A 22,561-nucleotide genomic window follows, 5' to 3' on the forward strand; every position below is an offset into this window, starting at 1 on the left:
AACACTAAAAGTCAATATTGGATGCCTCACAGAATATTTCAATTAACAAACTAGAAATCTAAAAAAAACAAAAACAAAAAACTGGTAAAACAGACCCAGGATAATAAATGTGCTATCCAAAAATGCAGATTACAGCGCTGCCATGCAAAGAACAAGCCATATGTAAACATGATCCAGAAATACTTGCATCTTCTCTGTGCCACAGATCATTTAAAATGGACTGAGGCGAAATGGAAAACTGTTCTGTGGTCAAGCTAATTAAAATTTGGAATTTCAACATGCTTCTTTAGTTAAAATTTTAAGCACTGCCAGTTACCGTAGACAACTGGCATCATTGATTGATTGATGATACTTTATTTAAAGGCTGCCAGACAACCGGCATGTGCTCATGATAGTGCTGGATAAGTGCCAACATAAGTGCCAACATAACAGTATATATATATATACAGTATATATATACAGTATATACTGTATATATATACTGTATATATATACAGTATATATATACAGTATATACTGTATATATATATAGTGTATATGTATATGTATGTATATGTAAGTATATGTATATATGTATATATGTATATATGTATATATATGTATATGTATATATATGTATATATGTAAGTATATGTATATATATATATATATTGTGTACAAATTAAATAAAGCGACGGTTGGAAAAATACAAATTGTACATGGACTACACTGGTCAATGACTAAATTGTCCAGATTTAGACCAGATCTGGGTCCTACCTGTGATAAATGTCAGCAGGCATCAGCCACCCTTCTACATATGTTCTGGGTATGTTCAGTGCATCATCAGTTCTGGCAAGTCTACTCTTTCTAAAGTTTCAGGAGAGCCATTTGATCCATGTCCCTTTGTTGGACTAGTTGGTACCGTCCCACAGGGTAGACATCTGAACACAAATAAAGTTGAAAACGATAGCCTTTTATACTCTGTTAGCCAGGAGACTTGTGCTGTTGCATTGGAAAGACTCCTCACCCCTTTCGTGTTCACGGATCATAGAGGTTATGCAGTATTTTAAACAGGAAAAGATAAGATGCTCCCCCAAAGGATCTATGTCCAGCTTCTACACTACCTGGCAACCATCCCTGACATTTACTGACAAATGGAAAGATGGACAGATAGTAGCCTCTGTACAATTTGTGGAAATGTCTATAAATGTCAATTTTCCATCACACTGCCTAATTTGACCCCCCCTTCCTTCCTTTGGCAGACAGGAGAGTGGGGTTTCAGTTTATAAGCAGTATGCTATTGTTGTGATTATATGATTTCTTTCAATGAAAAGACCTTGATTAAAAAACGTTACAAATATTTTCATAAATGTTCTAAAAAACAGGTTTTTATAAGGTTTGGAGCTAAATGTGGAAAATGTTTCAGTTTACAAACCGCGCCCCATAGTACTCTGTGTAGAGTGTTTGTAAATGTCAACATCTGTTTGGATGATGAAGTAAAATGCTTTTTTTTAACTTCCAAAATATTGCATGTGCCTTTATAGCTCTTGTAATTCATATGTACTGAGAAATATTGAACTTTTACTTTTCTCAGGCTGCCCATCATTTGTTTTAGGTGGGTGATGCTTAAATATAAAGGTTTTCCAAATATATTTATTTCCACTGAAAGGAATGAGTGCTGGAGACGTTGTTACAATTACTGTTGGTTCGAATTTGGACTAGAATGCGCTAGAATTCGGACCGTGTTCCCTGCTTTAGGGAAAAACACGAAGCATACAGGCGTTGGTATTGGGTGATTGCCATGTTGCTGGTAGGCCACGAGGTGTGACGCTGTCGTGTTGATTGGCCGAATAATGGCGGTTGAAGGATGCAGTGATTGGCCATGTGAACATCCGGTTCTGAAAAAGCCGGTAGAGGAAGGCGGGGCATGAGTTTGGGAGCCGCGGCTAGGATTTTCTTCAAGATGGCGGCGCGACGAGAATTGTGTTAATTTAGAAAGGTAGATAGTTGCCCAAGAGGAGATACCCGTGTCATATTTATCAGTGAGTACGCCTGTATCCCAAATATCTGGCTGCTTTATGGGTTGCTGACCTTTGCGGGTTTGCTCGGTGAGCTGTAGCTCAGCTCATTAGCATTGATGCTAACCTTAGCAGGGGCCCACTGTGAAGCTTCGGGCTGAACAGATGCGCTAAAGAGTGGTTGTTCCCCCTTTTATTCAAATGTGTAGTTTGCATACAACATATTCAAATTCAAAGCCAAAACACGTCTATTTGTCGAAGCTATTTTTACGTTAAATATTGTATTGTAAAAGTTGTGCTTTCTGACATTATTCTCACTGGTCCCTTTTTTCTAGCTTCCACAAGATCGCAGTGGAGGATGATCAGTGCCTAGATCCCATATTAAGCTGAATGCATTGTGATTTCCAATAATTGAGACAGTGATTCTGAAAGCTGTCTACATTAATGAAAAGAACAATGTAGTCAGCTTAGCATATTCACCTCTGGTACGTGGCCTATGCAGGGATGTGCTTCTGCATGCATTGTGTGTTTAGATAAGAAGATAGCCTCTCACTAAGCAAAGAATTTAAAATTAAAATTTCAGTCTATTTAAGTTAGCTATATATTTATAAGGAAATGGAGATAGATGATGTTCTACCCCCTCTCCCCTTGGAGCCACCTGATGATTTTGGCCTAGATGAGGGCAGAGCACCTCCACCACCTCCCCTGCAAACGTCCAGTGACGCAGAGGTAATGGACGTTAGCTCTGGTGGTGATGGATACACATACACCCCAGGGGACGGGGAAACCAAGACACAGCAGCCCCTCAGCAGGGGCTCACTGACTTTCTGTAGTCATCTCTCAGATGAGGCCAGTCCCGCCCCACCGTGCCCCAGAACAGCCCGCCATGCTCCCCCGGTCACCAAGTTTCTGCCAGATCTCAAGCTGCTCAGAGATGTTAAGATTAGTGTGAGCTTCACTGAAAGCAGTAATAGCAAAGAGAGGAAGGTTTTATATACAGGTGAGAGGCAGGAGGCAGGGAGCGAGGATGGCTTAGAAAGTCTCAATGGTGAGTTGCATGACATGGCTAGTGAGCAGGAGGTAGCCGAGGTTGCTGGTGGAGCAGCAAATGCTGCAGGCAGAAAGTCGGAGGACACAGAGGTAGATCTAGAGAATAAGGTTGAGTTTGCTGTCCTGGATGAGTTGGATGACCTCTACGAGAACTTCCTGGAGCCCGACGATGGAGAGCATGGAGGCTTTAAGTCTGACGTCATAGTTCAGCAGGAACAGGCATATGACGAAGTCACGGCTTACTCTTATGAGGTATGACTGGACTTTTATTTGCAGTATCCCCTTTTAGTGACAACTTTGCACTGAGTTTGTCCTTCGTGTGAAATACATAATAATGCAGGACTAATGCAGACCACAAACACTACAGTCACTGCAAGTACAGTACACTTCTTAATGTCATATTTCATTACTCTTCTGCATCAAGCTTTTATTTATAAAACCAGGACCAAATGTTTAAGTAAATGTTTGATAACCAATGTTTTTTTGTTTTGTTTTAAATCACTGAAAATGTGAAGTGTGAAGCTGGAAGAGGTCAGTGTTTTAATTTTTACCTTCAATAGCGGAGTCTGCATTTGACCCAAAAGAAATCTTCATATGATTTTCTAGTAGGAGAAGTTACTGTTAGACGGATGAATTCTGGTGCGATCATTAGAGAATCCATTTTGACAGCCTGTAAGTTCACTGTGGTTGGTCGGACCAGCTGGTACTTTTGAGGAAATATTGTCCGGTAAAATCACAGCTGTGGAGCTTTGGTCAAATTTTAAAGTGCCTGCCCTTTTCCTATTTTCAAGGTTATTTTTTTTTTTGAAACCTGGCTAGTTTACAGAGGGGAATATCCTCTCTTTCTAAACTCATAATTGCTTTTATGCACCATTTTGCAGCTGTAATGTTTTTTTCTATATTTCTACAGAGTTACACACACAAACACACAGTCTGAGAAAAGACTACAAAGAATTCAGTACTCTCTAGAACTGCCCAACAATCATCATCTGCTGGCCTTAACCCTTCACTCTTCTAGGAGGAATTTGACAATGATGTCGACGCTCTGTTGGAGGAGGGCATGCCAGTCCCAAAGAAGATGCGCCCGGCAGAGGATAAATATGGTGGGGACAGTGATCATCAGTCAGATGGTGAAGGAGGTGTTCAACCCATGATGACCAAAATTAAGACTGTCCTGAAGAGTGAGTTGGGGAGGGGCCTGTAGTCTGAAGTATACTGCAAATACTCTGTTTTGTATGTGCCACATATTTGTCTTATTAGTTACTTTTGTTTTTTTGTTTAAATAAACCATCAGAAATTGTAGGAAATTTATTTTATCTTTAGTATATTATATTTTTGTGTGTGACCTATGGAAATAACCTGCTCTCCTCTGAGACACTGCTTGGTAGATGTGCTCTCGATAAATAGACTAGACAACTAAGAAGTCCTCTGAAAGGATCACACAGTCTAACAGCACATGGTCATTGCTGTCTTTGAGTGTTGTTGTTGCATTACACAGAATGACCTACTAAACAAGTCTGGTTTGAAATCCTAAAAGACAAAGCAGAAATATTCCAAATTCCTTAAAGTTCCTTCAGAAATCATTGTTTGAAGTTTGTAATTTCAACTTCAGAACAGTGTCACACTTTTTCTTTTACCAAACTTTAAATTAATATGGTTGCATTGGTCGCATTTTAAAGGCAAAGACTTCACTTTCCCAGCTGAGAAACATTTAGGCCTGTTAATGATGGTTTTGATGTAATGAATAGCAAATAGTCTCTCAGTCTTCACCTCATACCCATGAGCTGAACATGATTCAGTCTCAAAGTTAAAGAGCGATGTCTTCTTCACAGGGGACAAACTCCCATTGATTTTTAGCAAGGTGCTTATTTACAACAAGGTGACCTAAAGTGTAATGATTACTGCTAAGAGTGAGAAGGATATCATGCACCTAAACTGAGACTGTAAATAACTTTTCTTTTCAAAGTAGCAAAATATTTACAGAAAAATAAATTCTTCTAATTTCCTTGAATATCTGACAAAAACATCACACATGTTAAAGTCTTAGTAATGGTTGCTGTTCTGGCTTTTTTGATTTGTTTTGGATTATATTTACATGGAAAATGAAGCAAATGAATAAAAATGCCTTTGACATTTTTTGAATGAATGATTATTAAAACTCCTAGAAATGTCAGTATTTAGTATTACTAATGATGTATACCACAAAGGGTACTATGCAGTACTTATATTTACATTTACATTTTCTTATGTACTAGGTCGGGGACGTCCGCCCACCGAGCCTCTCCCTGATGGATGGATAATGACATTCCATAATTCAGGCATTCCAGTCTACCTGCACAGAGAGACCAGAGTGGTCACTTGGTCCAGACCGTACTTCCTTGGCACTGGAAGCATTAGGGTAAGAACGGCATAAATTTCACAACTGTTTCTGTTCATGAAATTGGTGGAATAAAATGTAGCTTTGCTTACATTAAAGGTCTGCCTGTGTCAAACCTCTAAACAGATAAGTGACAGATTTTGCTTCTGCTGTCAGTGTCAAACAGGGTTTTAATAGTTTTAATGCAGTTTTCATTAGTTTTTATTTTTATTTAGTTTTGACTTCAGATTTTCAATTTTATATCAGTTTTAATTAGTTTTTACCAATTGTTTGCTAGTTTAGTTTAGTTTTTATTTTTTTGAAAATCCTTAGTTTCAGTTTAGTTTTGATTAGTTTCAGTTATAGTTTTAGTTGTGTTTGCAATAATTAAGTGTAACAAAATCCCAGTTTCATCATATCAGTCATTCTGCTCATCCTTGGGTATGTTGCTATTCCAGCTACCATACTGCACCCTGGACAGGTCGCCTGTCTGTCGCAGGGCTAACACGCAGAGACAGACAACTCACATTCCCACCTATGGGTTCTTTAAATAAATAAAGGCAGATGAACAACCATTGATACCAGGCAACTATAAAATGTATATCTTGGCCCCAATGAGACTATTAACTCTCGCAGCACCGGGTGTTCGTAATTTTGGTTCGAGTGAATTGATAAACGTTTTGAAGGTAATTGACTCACACAGTTGTGTAGATATCCCCGTCCTGTTGTCTCGGGATGCATCACGCTGCCTTGCCTGGGGTTAGCTTCTGTTTCTGGGGATGAGGGTTGAGTGTGCTCCCTTACCTTCTCAAGCTAAGCTAGGTTAGCCTTCTTGTGTGAGCTTTTCAAGTGCACTTTAAGGTTTGTGGGATTTTTTCCCCTTTAGAAATGTCCCTCATAATTTGTCTCTTTCCACTACAAGACACTTGCTTTATCCAAAACACAGTCATATTCAAAGTAATCCCAAATTGGACTCTGGCGCTTTCTGCCGACTTTTCCTGACATGATTCTGCGCGTGGACGGAGCAGCAACACAGACGACTCGACTAACGTGCTGCCACCTGCTGGCATAATGAGGCACAGCAAGAAAAAAATCTGGAAACTAAACTTCATTTTCACCCTTGACTCTTGTATGACACGCACACATCAATGAAAACTAAACACATTTTTGCTATAAATTCAGTTAATTGTAGTTAGTTTTGTGAATACTCATTCCAGTTTTAGTTAGTTTTCCTTTTTTTGTTTTTATTTTTATTTCCGTTAACGAAAATGTTTTTTCACTTCTAGTTTTCGTTATTTCGTTAGTTTTCGTTAACGATAATAACCTTGGTTTGGACTAAAGTAGTCTGCCACCAAAAGCCTAAACTCTGTACTGTTCCTTGCCTGTTTGTTCCTGATTAAGTTAATTGAGTTAATTCACATAATACAAAAGTAACAACATTTGATGTGGTGTTATTTTTGTTGTTCAAGTTAGTGTGAAATTAGTGATTTGAAGGGCTTGGGAACCCTGCCAATACTGACAGTGTTTGAGAAAACAAAGGCTCAAATGTTTTTGCCTAAAGAAAACCATAACGACACTGTTTTCCCCAAAACACATATTGGCACTGGATGAGCTACATCTTGAACATTTTACAGCTGGGTAAACATCACTTTGAGAGATTTTACCTTATTTATTTAAAGCCTATGGACACTTTCCAGGTCATTTTAAAATTAGTCAAACTTACAGCACTGTTAACATATTGTTCAAACAGAAACACGACCCACCTGTAAGCAGCATCCCCTGCCTACACTACAAGAAAATGAAGGAACAGGAGGAAAGGGAGCTGAATGGGGAAGTGGTGCCTGATGCAGAGGAGTCTGTTGTCAAGCCTGCTGAGGAGGCCAACGGGGGAGAGCAAGTAGGCACATCAGATGCTACAGCTGAGGACCAGGATGTCATGCCACCCTCCAGTCTCCCTGGTGAAGGTCGGGATGCAGAAGGTACCACTAACAACAGCATCCAAAATAAAGAGGCTCTACCCTGTGACTCTGCACAAGGAGCCTTAGGGCAGGTCAAGGCCAAAGTGGAGGTGTGCAAGGATGAGTCCATAGGTAAATAGCTTCCCACACTAGCAGTGACTTTTGAAATGTTCTTTTTTCTTTGTTTGTTTGCTTGTTTGTAAAAGACATCATCTGACATCTTGAAACTTCCTTGCAGAACTTGAAGAATTTCGCCTGTACCTGGAGAAATGCTTTGACTTTGAACAAGTGACTGTCAAGAAGTTTCGCACCTGGGCTGAGCGAAGACAGTTCAACAGAGACATGAAGAGGAAACAGGCAGAGTCAGAAAGACCTATCCTGCCTGCCAACCAGAAGCTCATCACACTGTCAGTCCAGGATGCTCCTACTAAGAAAGGTGCCAGTACCTGTGATTCATACTGTGTACATTTCATACAGTTCGGGTCTAGATATTAAACATATCCTGTTAAGTTTGTTGACGCAATGAATTGTTTGTTTCCACAGAATTTGTTATAAATCCTAATGGAAAGTCTGAAGTTTGCATCTTACATGAATATATGCAGCGTATCCTCAAGGTTCGCCCTGTTTACAACTTTTTTGATTGTGGTAAGTTCCTCTTTCTTAAGGGGCCAAAGGTAATACAGTAATTTACAAGGGTGTACTAGGAAGCAATATTAGCAGGTTAGCGACCTATGTCAGTAGCTCTCTTTTTACCTTATCTTAAATAGACACAACTATTAACACCAGTAACTACTTGTTACTGGTGTTGGATCTGGAGCAAAGACACTGGGTTAACATATAAAACTGCTATTAAGCAATGTGAAAGGCCGATATATGATCTCTGATTTGGTTTTATCAAGCAGCTAATGCACAGACAGTCAGATTCATAGTACGCCCCGCTATTACTTCTTCCACTCATTTTCTATCAGGATTTTTTGTGCATAAACTAGTAAAAGTGTTTTTTTGTGTTTTGCCTGTTTTTGATGTTGACCTTTTTGGAATATCCATTTAAATTTGCCATTCTTTCCACAGAGAACCCAAGTGAACCCTTTGGAGCGTCAGTCATTATAGATGGAGTCACATACGGAACAGGGACTGCAAGCAGTAAAAAACTTGCCAAGAATAAAGCTGGTAATTCTTCTTCTTTACAATATTGGACATTTGATCATGTGGTTGATATTGGTCACAGCTTAATATATAAAAAATGATGGTGTTGTATTAGAGGTTGTCCTTTGGAGTTGGTATAAATTTAAAAAAAAAAAATCAGCATAATGACAGCACAAGCCCCTTTTCCATTAGTACCTACATCAAGTAGCCCCGACTTGACTCCAATTCACTGGTTTTCCATTGCAAATGAGTGCCACCTGATGTGTGTTTTCGTTGTCATAGCAATACATCCCACGTTATTAGAATGCACCACAAACGCTCCAACAAAGCTGGACGTTGAGGCAAGAATATACCCGCTGCTCGGTCTGTTGCTTTCCGTCAGACTCGGGGGACCCCGCCGTTGTTCTTTGTGGTCCTGTAATTCGTTGCCGGGTTTTAAAAAAATGATGGTTTTGATTTTCGTGAATGAGAGAGAGTCTCATCACTCATCAATTGACCAGCCAATCAGTGGCAGTGCAGTCTGACGACATCACATTTTAGTACCTGCTCAGACCAGACCGAGAAGGTACTAAAAACGTACGTGGTACCAGGTAATATGACCTAATGGAAAACCCTGAAAACGTGGTGAGTTGATTCGAGTAGGTACTGATTAGGGCTGCACGATTAATCGTTAGAAAATCGCGATCTCAATTCATACTTATGTGCGATCTCATTTCCAAATGACAACGATTTAAAAAAAAAAAAAAAAAAAAAAAAAAGACGACGACGATTGTACCGCATTTTGATCCGGGACATAATCTGCATGAAAACAAGCGCTCACTCTTCCTGCTCAACAAATGACAAGGGCGGAGCCTTATACCATGTGATACAGCAGCTGGCTGCTAAAATTAGCAGGGAAAAAACAACGGAGAGCACGTCAGGGATGACGAGAAAGTGACAGGAGAAAATCTGTCCCGGTCAACCACCCAAACATCAATAACGGGAACCTTATACAGCGCTTCCCTATACACGTCGAACTCCCGCAGGCACAAAGAAATTACGGAGGCTATTACTTATCACCTGACCAAAGATATGGCTCCATCAACACTGTGCAAAACGAGGGATTTAGGAAAATGATCAACACGCTAGACAAACGCTACACAGTGCCGTCCCGCAACTATTTTTCTATTGTTGCACTACCTGCTCTATACACGCAGTGTCGAGCAACGGTGGAGACGGAATTTCAAGCAGTACAACATTTTGCGGCAACGACAAAATGTGAGACATTTGTTGTTTTTATGTTTATTTATTGTTTTTATGTTCAGTCTCAACTGTTACGAAGTTGATGTGCAGCTAATAAGTGCAATAAATATTTATACTGGAAAAGAAAATCGTGAGAGAATCGTGATCTCAATTCTAAGCCAAAAAAATCGTGATTCTCATTTTATGCAAAATCGTGCAGCCCTAGTACTGATAGAAAAGGGGCTTTAGTTGGATGTCACTGAATAGCTTGGATGTATCTGCTTTGTGAGAGAGAGGTCTTCTGAAAAGTCAAGGGGTTACACTTTCTTCCACACTGCAGCTCCAAGAACAATCTGTCTTTGTTGCACCTCCCCACAATGGAGTAAGATAACAGTACACTGTATTACATGTGGGAAATATTTGCACATTCACCTGCTGTAAAATCTCACTGGGTCTTTGCAGCTCGAGCAACACTGGAAATCCTCATACCTGACTTTGTGAAGCAGACCTCGGAGGAGAAACCCGTTGAAGGCGATGAACTGGAGGTACTTTTTCGTTTTTTGACATTTTTTTTTTCTGTGTGTATTTCTTTTTTTTTTCTGGTTTACTCTTGAAGCAAAGCTCTAAATCCTAATTCTGAAGCCAAGATTTTCATATAATACTTCCTTCAAATGTAAAACACATCTTTTTAGAGTTGAAGATGACACAGCAGTAGTGACATTCAGTGCATTCTCTCCTGCAGTATTTTAATCATATCAGTATAGAAGATTCAAGAGTATATGAGCTGACCAACAAAGCAGGACTACTATCGCCATATCAGATTCTTCATGAGTGCCTTAAAAGGTAAAGTCGATTTGAGTATTTATTAATATTGTTAAACTGTTATTGTTAAAGCGATGTGTGTGTCCTTTTTTTCTTCTGTCTCTCTCTCTCAGGCCTCTTTATGTCACCTGTTGTGGGATTTATACTCAAATCGACTGCGTCCATATTGTTATTAGAGCAGCTCTGCATGATTAACTTTTCAAAATGATCCTTACTATCTTTTACTGGCCTTGTTGCAGTCTTTGATTTCACCCTGTATTTGAAACAAGCTGTTAGAGTCCCTCCTCACTGCTCCTTGTACATGGATTGAAACAACTGATTGCCTGTGTGCCCGAGATGCCAGTGTTCAGGATATCATCCAGAAACATAAGTGGGAAAATCAGTTTGAAATGGATCATTTGGCTCTATATAGATAGATAGATAGATAGATAGGGAGATATATATATATAGAGATAGATAGAGAGAGAGAGAGAGAGAGATGAGAGGGAGATATAGATATATAGAGATATATAGATATATATATAGAGATAGAGATAGAGAGAGATATATAGATATGACAGAAAACAAGGAAAAGCATTTAACTGAAATGATAAGGTGGAGCTGCTCGTCATCAAGATGAGAGAATGAAGTTCACAGCTGCTGATTGGACATTTGGGTGTCTGTGCAAAGAGACAGATTTCAAATATCCATGTGAAAACAAATGTTTGTTCCTTACTGCAGAAACCACGGGATGGGGGACACCAGCATTAAATTTGAGGTGATCCCGGGGAAGAACCAGAAGAGTGAATATGTGATGACATGTGGGAAACATACTGTGCGTGGTTGGTGTAAGTAGACCCTAATCTTTGCATTTCTATCTGGCGAGAGCATAGCTGGGTGTTATTTATAAATAAGTTCAAAACAGCTGTCAGAATTGCTTTGTAAATGAAGTCCATATTATTACAATTATTTTCCTTTTATTTAGTTTTTTTAGTGGACCTGTTTTGCTATTGTAACGCAGACACTAAAGCTGATGTGCCAGAATGTTATGCTAAAGAGAATGATTCTGTTAAATACAAGGGGCTGAGCAAGCGAGTCAGACACCAAGCGCACAAAGATGAAGCAGGTCTGATCGGAGGCAGTTTATTACCAGGCCAGGGAGCACAAAAACACCTCTTAAAAAAACCCTACATAATAAAATGTTGTCTATATAGTAAAACAATTCTAAAACCCATAAAAATACAATTTTCTACATCCACTAAAATCCCCTGATGTAATTATGCCACATGTTCATTATGGGTCCACCTAGGGCTGGGCGATATATCGAGTTTTTAAAAAATATCGATATATTTTCATACGAGATATAAGACGTGACAATATCCTTTATATCGATATAGTCTATGTTACGTTATAATTATACTTGTGGAGCCACAAGTTTGCCTCTCTTTCGTCCACTTTTGTCTCTACGCAACGTTACTCGGCCTCGCCTCTCCTTCACTGAACACAACTCCCCCTCCTCCCCCATAGCTTCACCTGCAGGCAGCGACAAGATGGACACGGCAAATCTCCGTTAGTGAGTTGTGGGGCTGGACCATTGACTGTTTTCTACGGTCAATGGGCTGGACGGCGTCAACGTGTTAGCGAGCTAACCGCGCTAACGAGCTAACCATGCTAACGACAGCCCACAGGGGCTGCACGGCCTAAAATCCCTTCATTTTCTCAAAAGTTGACAGCGCGCCTTATGTATGAATTCTGGTTGTGCTTACTGACCGCGAACCGATTTTATGTGGTACACGGCGCTCAGCAATCTGTCAAAAAATGTTTTAGTACGACTTTGGTAAACTACGGAGCTGCAGCGCTTGATAGATTGTCGGAGCATTACGGCTACCGTAGTCTGGAGCCTCGCGGAGTGATACGTACTGTGCTTCAACGTAATATTACCGTATTGTGTGTGTAAATAAATGGCACCTGTTAAGAGACATGGTTACAAAGAGGATTTCAAACTCCAGGCTGTCAGTCACGCAGTAGAAGTTGGGAACAGAGCAGCTGTGAAATCTGTCTTTGTTACTATGCTCAGCGTCTGTTAGTTTACATTTTGACTGCACAATTATGAGCTTTTTGTTATGCACAAAAACAACATTGTTTTCTTTTATTTATGGAGCATGATTATTTAATAAATGCTGATAATTTATTTTTGAGTAATTTCTTCATGTAAATCTATGCTGTATGTAAATAAAAATGCCTGTGTGACATCTGGGACACAGTGTGACTAAGAACTCTCTTTTTGTTCTTAACTTATGGCTTTAAAAAAATATCGAGATATATATCTTATATCGCCACCCAGCTAAAAAATATCGAGATATGAATTTTGGGTCATATCGCCCAGCCCTAGGTCCACCAGTAGGCCAGGAATTCTTTCTCCAGAGCAGAGTCCACGCCAGTCTAGTCTCCAACAGACAAGGAGTAGCCTCCTATCCCTTCACTAGGCCCATCACATCCCAGCCCAGCTTGCGTTCTGCACCGGAGTCCATCATGCGATGCCACCACGGCTCCCCTCGCATCAGCGCCCTGTAAAATAACAAATAGGGGCCAGAACAATCGTCTCAGAAGTGTCCCTGGCTTATAGCCATGGCGACCCTCTCCCAACCCGGCTGCATCTGGCGAACAACAGTGGAGACACTACTCACAAATGCAGGCAGAGGTATACCTCTGCGCTGCTGCTAATCACATGCGTTGTCTCCCACTGTCGCCGTTCCTTGCTGTCAGGACTGGGCCGCCACGTCTCGCTGGCCGATCCGTCTCCAGATTAGGTGTTGCACCCCCACGATCAGGCAGCCTCTTTTCACCTGGCCTTCACACATTCCTGCTCATATCTGGGGCCTCTGTCCTCCCAGGGCTCAGCTAGCCTGCTTTTAAAAGGTCTTTACACAGCACCTCTGGACACACCCATACCTCAGCAGGTGATCCCTATCAACTAATTTATCCCATGTTCAGCCATTCCACAGTGGATTAAAACAATGTCAAATAACACACTAAAAACATGCAATACAAGCAGAATAAAATCATGCAAATAAAAACACTAAAAATCAGAATAAAACCAATATAAGTGATAAATACAAATGTTCACTATGTGACACTAACATGTGAGTTTCAGTGACAGGTTATTTATATTTGTCATCTTTGTAACTAGGCAAGAACAAGAGGGTTGGCAAACAGCTAGCATCTCAGAAGATCTTGCAGATGCTACATCCTCACGTCAAGAACTGGGGCTCACTACTGCGCATGTACGGCAGAGAGAGCAACAAGATGGTCAAGAAGGTAAGGACTGACAGCTGCTGTAAAGACTTAAGAGAAAGCATTGAAGATGAAGAAAATTGTTTTGGTCTCTAATATAGTTCATGTGGGATTTTAAGCGTCTTTAGATAAGAAGATACCGTTTTCCAAGTCGCAATCTCCAGCTGTAACTCAGCATTGTGCATCATAGTTTTTGTGACCAATACAGAGGGCGCCTGTTAAAGTACACTGATAAACAGTGGATGCTCTATAGAATTGGAGCAAGTGGCAGTCAATTTTTCATCTTTTTCAAACCACAGTTCATTTTGGGTCTGAAAACAGGATGAAGAACAAGAAGATGCCGTTTAAGATGCTGCTTTCTATTAATTTATTTATTTGGGAACTGGGTGTTTATGACAGGAAAAAAGATGTGAGTGGGTCAGTGCTGGAACATTTACAGTGTCCAGCTAAGTAAAGCTGGATCCTTTGGGCTTACAACTGTAATTAACAAAGTCACTACTATGCATAATAAAATAAATGAGCTTATGTGATGACAAAGTGTTTGTCCAGCCATCCACAATTCATGAGAAGCTCTGCTCCTAGAGTGTTGGTCAACAACGGATGGGCTGCTACGTCATTGATTTTGGGTTTTAAACCAATGACTGGGATGTAGAATTGAACCAATTTTCTGCACATATTGGAATGGTACTGCCATGTGTTGATGAGCTGAATAGCGTGTTATCATGAAGTGTCATGTGGCCTGTGCTATGTCGTTATAAAATGATCTTACTTCTCAGGAGAGCTCCGACAAGAGCGTGATCGAGCTCCAGCAGTATGCCAAAAAGAACAAGCCAAACCTTCATATCTTGAACAAACTGCAAGAAGAGATGATTAAACTGGCTGCACAGAGGGTAGGAATGGTTCTTAATGGGATTTTAGTTCAAAACAAGGGGGGGAAAAAAAGGGGGGGGTAAATGTTTAGCTTTATTTGTATTTTTTTTGTAAATAAAAAAGACAAAACAAAGGAGTGTAACTTCCAGTCTTTGGTTGGCCAGACTGCATGTACACTACCCAAAATCTTGTACTTGAGAATAATTGTTTTTGTTATCTTGCTTGTTGTACTTAAATGATTTTCTCTACCAGGAGGAAACGAGGAAGAAACCCAAGATGACCATAATGGAATCTGCCCAGCCGGGGAGCGAACCCCTCTGCACTGTCGACGTTTAAATCTCAAATCACTGATGAACCACAGCACTGAAAACCAGTCACTGTCAGACATCACACACATGCACACCCCACCATCCACCACTTAATTATGCATCACTGAGATCTAAATGGCAATATAGTAAAGGATTGACCAGGCTGATATTACTGCTTGCTTCCTTCACTTGTGTTTTAATTGGTTGAGCTGGTAGAAGTGTAGGACTGAACAGACTGTAGAGCGAATATCGTCTACCTCTCTAGATGCATCCTAATTACAGCAGTAGGAGAACCCCCCTCCCCCCAGTGTCCAGAGAAGCGACCATTACTTGATGAGATGAACCACATCAAAATAGATTTGCATGCCTCTTAAAGTGGAGAAAGCCACTGCACACACTGGTTTTATTTTTGAAGGCTTGTTTTCACCAGTCATGATCGCATAGTACCAGCAGCTGATAGTTTTCTCTGTGCTAAAAGTATTTGAAAGGGACTACTAATACTTGTATTTATACCGTTCATTTAATCGGGAAGCAAAGTTCCTATTTTATTTGGTATTTTAATGGTAGGTGTTATGGATGTGGTGAGTGATGATTACAGCTGTGTGCGGTCTCGTTTGTCCCCAGAAGTGACAGATGCTGTCTTTGGTTTGCACGTTGGCAACATGCGGTGTGAAGTGCTCACTGTTGTTACACACTCGTGTCCTGTCAGATGTTTTTGTTGACTGTTGCTTTTATTCCTGGAATAATTCCTAGTGGAATATTTGGGCTGACTTTTTCTTGAGGGTCTTGCCTTTTTCATTTGTTTCAGTAAAAGACATAAGCTAGAGCCCAACTGTTGTCTTCATCGCTGATACCAGTACAGATTGTTTTATTGAAATACGAAACTTCAGTGATGTCAGTCGATATTCTTAACAAATAAATACGACTGTATTAAAAAGGGACTCCGTCATTTAATTATAAGTAATGAATTTCACCGACTACTAACCCAGCTGTGAAGCTGGAGGTACTGTTTGGAAAAAACTGTGACACCATCTCTGAATGATACCAAGCTACTACTTCTAAATTATCTTTAGTATAAAAGGGCACGCACATGTGCCCATACAAATATCTGACATTAGGCCTAAGCCGGTGAAGGTCAGGTTCTATAAGCTTCCTGCTACATGGTGACACTGCAGTATACCCCAATCACAGGGACACAGTACTGTAATATGTTGGGGATCATTTCACTCATGCGTTTAGTTCGTACTTATGCTGATGCCATGCACAGTTGCTAACCACAAAGCACATTTCAGTTGCTTTTCATTTATATTCTTATTTTAAAAAATAATCATGTTGGTTACATGTTGCCTTAGTTAATCCATTTCATGAAGGGCTCAAGAGTATATATTGTACATTGGACCTAAAACACCCTTCAGCAGGAAGTGGAAAGACCAATCTCTATTTACTTGATAAAGAATTTGTTAAGATAATGTTTTCAGTTAAAAATGGCCAAGAAACGTCTCGAGAAAATATGCCTACAACTCATCCAGATTTGTAGGATTCACCTGAGTGGACTGTATTTTGTGTACGTTTGCCACAAATAGTTTTTCTTTCAAGGCAGCCTTGTAAAATTTAGTTGGCACTGATGTAAACAACAGCGATAAAGTCATTCAGTCCAACAAGCTGATGAAACTGTGTATACCAAAGCTTATAGTCTTATGCATTTTATAGAAAACTCAATGTTGCTGTGAACTGAAGAGAATATGGACTAACAGGAAAATGCATAGACCCATCACTTGCTGGAACAAAATGGAAACTGCTGTGCACTCAAGTATTTGCCCTGTGGTTTTTCTACAAGAGGACACATCGGTTTACCCAAGGCTCCTGTGATAGTACAGATCACTTTACGAATGTGCTTTCCCTTTGTGTATGTGTTTTCATGCAAAGCCCATAAGTGTCGGGGGGAGGGGGGGGGGGATACTGCTTTCATGCGTTGCTGTTAAGTTGTACCAATGACTTGTTTGAAGTGTTGCTGCCTAGATTATGAAGTATGTATTGCAACCTGAGCTCCATGACTTTGGTGATATTTGTTATGCAAAATAAAAATGTCTTGACTAATGGCTACAAGAGCTTCTGTTTATTCAGTGATTGAAGGATCGAAACTAAAAAGGGCGAAGTTAGCTGAGGTGGTAATTTATTGGTTAAGCTTTTAGCAATACTGTTTGGAATAACAGAAAACACAGTATTAGTTTGAAAATTAAACTTTAGGTCAAAGCTAACAAAGGTTAATGCAAAAAGACACTACAGTGAAAACTGGGATTTAACTTGTTACTTTTTGGCTTTACAAATATGTAAATGACAATGTTAATTCTTTAGAGTACTGTGTGGATACATTTATAGAGTAGGAAGCCCAATTTGCCAATCAAACTGCACAGAGACCCATTTCTCCAGCTATAAAACTGAGTCTTCGCTGTAGTCCACTCTCTCCAGCAGCAGAATCATCTCAACATGCATGGTTTGAGGGAACAGATCCACGGCTATGGATCGCACTGGACGGAATGGGGCTCCATGAACTCTGTTTGATGGAGCTCTGCACAGACTGAAGGAAAAAACAATTCCACAGCTGGAGTCACATTTTAATTTTTTTTTTAATTATTATTTTGGCTTATTTTCTACTACAAAATTCACTTACTCGATGAAGTTGGTCATTGCTGCCTTGGCATTACATGATACATAAACCAGCCTCTTTAAATGCTCTGCTCTCCTGATTGCGAGTATCACCTTTGAGTCTAAGGAAACAAAACAAAGAAAAAATAATCATCTCTTACTACAACCACCTTAACCTGAGTAGATCTTTTGATCATAACATGCACTCACGTAGGCCTGCTCGTGGTGGATCTACGATAGCAGTCACGCTGGATGAAACGACAGCATTGAGGATGTTGGGGAACACATCCTCAGCTTTTCCACAGTGAAACTCAACATTACTGAGACCTTAAAAACACAAAATAGGGAGCATACAAGCATACAATTACTAAAGTTAATCACATCAATACCACAACTTGTGCGCTTTACCCAAACTAAATGCTACAAAAAGATAAAAGTGATGATGCTCGTGATGCCTACCATTCAGCTTTGCATTAACTTTGGCGTCCTCCACTGCTTCCTGGCACATCTCAATCCCTATCACCTTTTTCACCCTCTAGATATAAAAGTGGGTGGCAAAAAAAGGCAACATGAAACCGAGTCAGTGTGCATTTGTCCTGCTTTATGACTAATGGGAAAATGCACACAACACCTATACATTGACCAAAAAAACCCCCATTACCTTAGCCAAAGAGATGCCAATGGTTCCTGTCCCGCAGCACACATCCAGCACTATGCTGTCCTGATCCAGCTGGGCCAATTCCCCCACAGCAGAGTACAGCACCTCTGCAGCTCCTGTATTCACCTAGCACACAGAAACAGATTGTTAATGGAGGCTAAGCACCTGATGTTAGAGCTGGCAAACACAACTGGGACCATCGTCTACCATACCCGAGTGTCCTAGCCACAGATTAATAACAAAACAAACAAACATAAGATGAATGTATTAAATTCACAGTCACTCCAGCCTTGTGGGATATTTTTGAGTTAACCCCTGTATTTGGAGAGGTTTCCACATTTTAGGAATGCCTGCAAAAAAAAGGTAAAGCATGGTGAAGTACAGTGATCTACTTCTGTTTGTTAGGTTCTGTGATGAGCCTTAGAAGAGCCTAGCTAGGTGGTGGGGAACTCCAGGCCACGAGGGCCTGTCTGCTGCAGGTTTTAGATCTCACCCTGGGTCAACACACCTGAATTAAATGATTAGTTCATTACCAGGCCTCTGGAGAACTTCAAGACATGTTGTGGAGCTAATTTAGCCATTTGAATCAGCTGTGTTGGATCAAGGACAGATCTAAAGCCTGCAGGACACCGGCCCTCGAGGCCTGGAGTTGCCCACCCCTGGCCTAGCTGCTTGTTCACAGCACAGAGTACCATTTCACCCCATCTGCAGAAGGATAACATGGTGAGATCAGAACTTCAGAAAAGGATTACCATGCCTGCGATAACATGTGTTCACTCATCCTCACAGAAAGAAATCCTGAAATATTCTAGTTGCAAACCAGACCTCATAACTTCCACAACATGCGGCTTCTGCTCTTCCTCACCTGGAAGAATGAATGTGGAGAAATCCTGAATTTCAAACCAAGCATTTCTTCTTGAATGCAGGTCTCTCCAGCCACCAGCTCACAGGGGAGATCCTCTGGGTTTGGAGATTTCCTTAACAGGCAAAAAAAATAATACAAGAAGTTACGTAAATAGTCAGAGTATTATTAAGATGACATTCAGTCAGATTATGACTTACTGAGCATGTAGTTTAGTTTTACCTTTGGCCCTCTCTAACAAAGTACAGAGAGGTCACGCCGCTGTCTTTCCCCTCTCCTTCTGTGAAGTACTCCTTCATGGAGTTCTTTAAAGCACCAAGTTCCTCTTCTTCAAGTTTCTAAGAGTCATTAAACAAATGAAGCAAATCAAAAAGGAGACCTTTAACAGCATGGGGCGCTAGTTCAGTTTCAACATTTCATCACCTGTGGGTTGAAGAACACCATGGCCATGGCATGTTTGGTCCTCGTAGTACGTACAGTCAGCTGCTTCCAATGTCCTTCATACGTCTCTGGGCTGTACACAGAGTATGGAGTTGTTCTGTTTGCAAAAATCACAGCAAGACTGAGCGATTAGTCACTTTTAGAAACAAAATCATTTAGACAACTTTGTTTTTTTCCACTTATTTGTATCATATTTCTCAAATAACATGACATGTACATTATGAATTTGATCTTTTTTTATTTAGGTTCAACTACTTTTTCCAAGCAGCTTTAGTTCCCCAAACTAAACTGTTCCTAGATCCTCATGAGCACGCATAATAATACCTGATGAACTTTTGAAACTCGCTGACTATCTTCTTGGCCTCTGGCGGCACGTGGCACGTGTCAGCCGGCCCCACCACAGCACAGGAGCCTCCCTTGTATTTCCCCAGGCGGAAACCGATGGTTTTATCCTCGCCATCTGCACCCACCGATATGAGGAACTCGCACTTGTTTCTGTACTCTGTCTGTCATGATTGGAAACAGGGTCAGAAGGATGAATATTAAATTATATACAATATTTAGAGACATGAAAACAGCTAAGAGATCGTAAAACAGAATAAACTTATGTACGTCATTTTCCATCTCTAATTAGTTACTTTTTATTTTGTGCTTTGTGTTTTTTCCATCCTGTTTTTTTTTAATTGTTGCATAACCACCTGCCTTTTATGGACAAATAAAAGCAACTATTCAAAGTATACCTGTGTAGGAGACGGTCGTAGGGCTTCCAGAGGACAACACATGTTGTTGTATTTCCCTTTCTGTGCAAACAGCCACGGCACCATGGCTTTGTTGGTGCTGCCGATCTCTCTGAAAGAAAACAAAGGTTTAACTTGTACGGACATGTCAGCAAGTCCCATAAAAAGTACAACATGACCTATAAATAACACCAAATCTGTATTATATTACACTTACTTGGCCAGCTTCTGCAGAACCACCACCACCTCCTGTTCCTTCCTCTTCAGCTGCTCGTCATAAGAGACGTTCCACAGAGGTGTCACGACGTTGGCGATCTGGACACTGAGCGGCTCCTCTTCCTGGTCCCCATCATCTGTTCGTTTGCATGGGGGCGGGCCTCCCGCGCTCTCCCCCTCATTCTCCTTCCTCTTTCTCAAGATGGGGTCTGCCTTGGGTTTGGCCAGCTTGACACTTAGCACCTGGCCCTTCCACTGCATGCCATGCACCATCTTCATGGCCTTGTCTCGCTCCTCCTCGTTCTTGAAGGTGACGAAAGCAAACGTCTGCCTGCCAAACAGCTTGATTTTGTGCGGGTTGAGGCCATGCTTGGCCAAGAACTTCTTCAGGTCATTGAAGCCTACGAACCTGGGCAGATTCCTGATCTCCACTTTGTAGATCTCCGACGTGAACAGGTCCTCTTTGATGTAGCGGTACATGCCGGGGTCAGCAGCCGCCTGGCTTTCTCCTTCAGCCTGAACATCAGGCTTGGCAACATCATTTTTGGAGAGGTCATCAGGCTTCTCCTCCAGGGAGAGCGAGGCAGGAGTGATGGCCGCTGGGCTGCTGCTGATATCTGCCATCACTGTGCTGATTCCTAAAGCACCAAACAATGAGTAGGCCTATCAGGAGCTCGCACTCACGGAGTTAAAACGTGAAAAAAGTCTCATACTCTACTCTCAAGCCTGGTTTAGGGTATTGTGCAACTTTCAAATAACTGCTACAATTAATGTGTCACGGTGACTATGTAAAACAATGCTGTTACTCTACATAACAGTACATGCACTTACTGCTTACTTATGTTTTGGTTATATGGCAAACTGAAAGACTTGATGCTAGCTCGAGCAGGAAGTTACATTCTTTGCAGTTTCAGAGGAACGACGTCGGTATTTTAACGGAACTCTTTGTGTAGTGTGCTGTTTTTGACTAGCGGTAACATTCCACGAGAGCTCCTTACCTTCCCGTACCTCTGTATTTACTTTCTGCTCCACTTCTATTGAGCAGGCGGCGCCATGTTGATTCAAGCACGTGCAGCTTGAACTATGAACTTTGTTAAAGTGACAGGCATCCCAGCGGCTTTAGGTTTGTGTACCTTTCATAGATAGGAGGGTTAAAACATAAGGCAGTGGGTCCACAGTAAATATAAAAAATAGGACAGTTTCTGTAAGTTAATTTCATTTCTTTTTTTTCTTTTTTTTTTTTAGATTTTTTTCTATTTTTTAGATTTATAGTCCCACTTTTTCCAGTATGCTATGTGTGGCCACAGAAGAATTATGTGCCAATTAAGAATCTGAAGAAAAATGTGTGAATTTTTTTCTTCAGATTGTCTTTAAAACCAGACTTTAATTCATTAGTTTCATTAGCACATTTTTAAAACCACTAATAAGTCTGATTTCCTGCTTTTATTGGGGGAATGTATATTTTGAAGAGTCTGTTAATATTTAGATTGGATACATTTGGCTTTATTCACCAGCAAGTTTTTCTACAACCTTTCAGTTTTATGCCACTAATATCTCAAAATCCCCCCTTTGTTCTGTTGTCCTTTTAAAGAGATAAAGGTAAAGATAACCTTTATTAGTCCCACACGTGTGAAATTTATTGTGTCACAGCAGAAAGTGGACAGTGCAAAGTTATAGCAGCAAAAATTAAGAGAAACACTGGAATAGGATAAGAGAATAAGAATAAGAATAAGATACTATATACAATAGAATAAAATACTATATACAACAGAATTATTGCAATGTAATGTCTCCATTACAGATTGTTGTTTAGTTCACTTGATAGTTATTGATCCTGTACAAACATGCTAATAAGCCTATGGAAGCCTTAGTGGCTTCATATGTCATGGAGGTATAATTTTTGCACATAGATTGTATTATTGTATCACAGATGATACTTAGTAAATATTATGACTAATATTTATAAAATGATGTGACAATTATCGAACCAGAAGATTTTT

The 22,561-nt window shown here is 40.4% G+C and overlaps 2 protein-coding genes and 1 long non-coding RNA gene across 7 annotated transcripts; 2 read left to right on the plus strand and 1 right to left on the minus strand.

Moving 5' to 3' along the window:
- The first annotated feature begins 1,875 nt into the window (after nucleotides 1–1,875).
- On the plus strand, nucleotides 1,876–17,989 carry dgcr8 (DGCR8 microprocessor complex subunit). 2 transcript variants are annotated; one of them, XM_085179348.1, is made up of 14 exons: nucleotides 1,876–2,021; nucleotides 2,333–3,299; nucleotides 4,066–4,228; nucleotides 5,303–5,445; nucleotides 7,154–7,493; nucleotides 7,600–7,797; nucleotides 7,905–8,006; nucleotides 8,433–8,531; nucleotides 10,191–10,273; nucleotides 10,471–10,571; nucleotides 11,271–11,377; nucleotides 13,720–13,847; nucleotides 14,600–14,713; nucleotides 14,946–17,989. In XM_085179348.1, the coding sequence occupies exons 2-14, from the start codon at nucleotides 2,613–2,615 to the stop codon at nucleotides 15,027–15,029; spliced, it is 2,349 nt and encodes a 782-aa protein (XP_085035474.1). In that variant the 5' UTR covers nucleotides 1,876–2,021; nucleotides 2,333–2,612; the 3' UTR covers nucleotides 15,030–17,989. The 2 variants fall into 2 exon arrangements, with proteins under 2 accessions (XP_085035474.1, XP_085035475.1); XM_085179349.1 differs by having other exon boundaries at nucleotides 1,881–2,087.
- On the plus strand, nucleotides 11,384–13,575 carry LOC146507355 (uncharacterized). Its single transcript, XR_014877108.1, has 2 exons — nucleotides 11,384–11,828; nucleotides 12,922–13,575. It is a non-coding gene; the product is annotated as an uncharacterized LOC146507355 (long non-coding RNA).
- On the minus strand, nucleotides 17,154–21,684 carry trmt2a (tRNA methyltransferase 2A). 4 transcript variants are annotated; one of them, XM_085179356.1, is made up of 12 exons: nucleotides 21,560–21,684; nucleotides 20,563–21,199; nucleotides 20,349–20,457; nucleotides 19,933–20,114; nucleotides 19,591–19,705; nucleotides 19,390–19,505; nucleotides 19,171–19,282; nucleotides 18,309–18,431; nucleotides 18,107–18,182; nucleotides 17,858–17,974; nucleotides 17,673–17,769; nucleotides 17,154–17,579 (listed from the first exon to the last, which is right to left on the minus strand). In XM_085179356.1, exons 2-12 carry the CDS (start codon nucleotides 21,183–21,185, stop codon nucleotides 17,432–17,434), a joined length of 1,818 nt encoding a protein of 605 aa, XP_085035482.1. In that variant the 5' UTR covers nucleotides 21,186–21,199; nucleotides 21,560–21,684; the 3' UTR covers nucleotides 17,154–17,431. The 4 variants fall into 4 exon arrangements, with proteins under 4 accessions (XP_085035482.1, XP_085035483.1, XP_085035484.1 ...); XM_085179357.1 differs by having other exon boundaries at nucleotides 21,570–21,678; XM_085179358.1 differs by lacking the exon at nucleotides 21,560–21,684 and adding an exon at nucleotides 21,400–21,545.
- Nucleotides 21,685–22,561: the final 877 nt, after the last annotated feature.

This window comes from Neolamprologus multifasciatus, chromosome 12 (assembly GCF_963576455.1).
Source record: "Neolamprologus multifasciatus chromosome 12, fNeoMul1.2, whole genome shotgun sequence".
In the NCBI taxonomy this organism is placed as follows: domain Eukaryota; kingdom Metazoa; phylum Chordata; class Actinopteri; order Cichliformes; family Cichlidae; genus Neolamprologus; species Neolamprologus multifasciatus.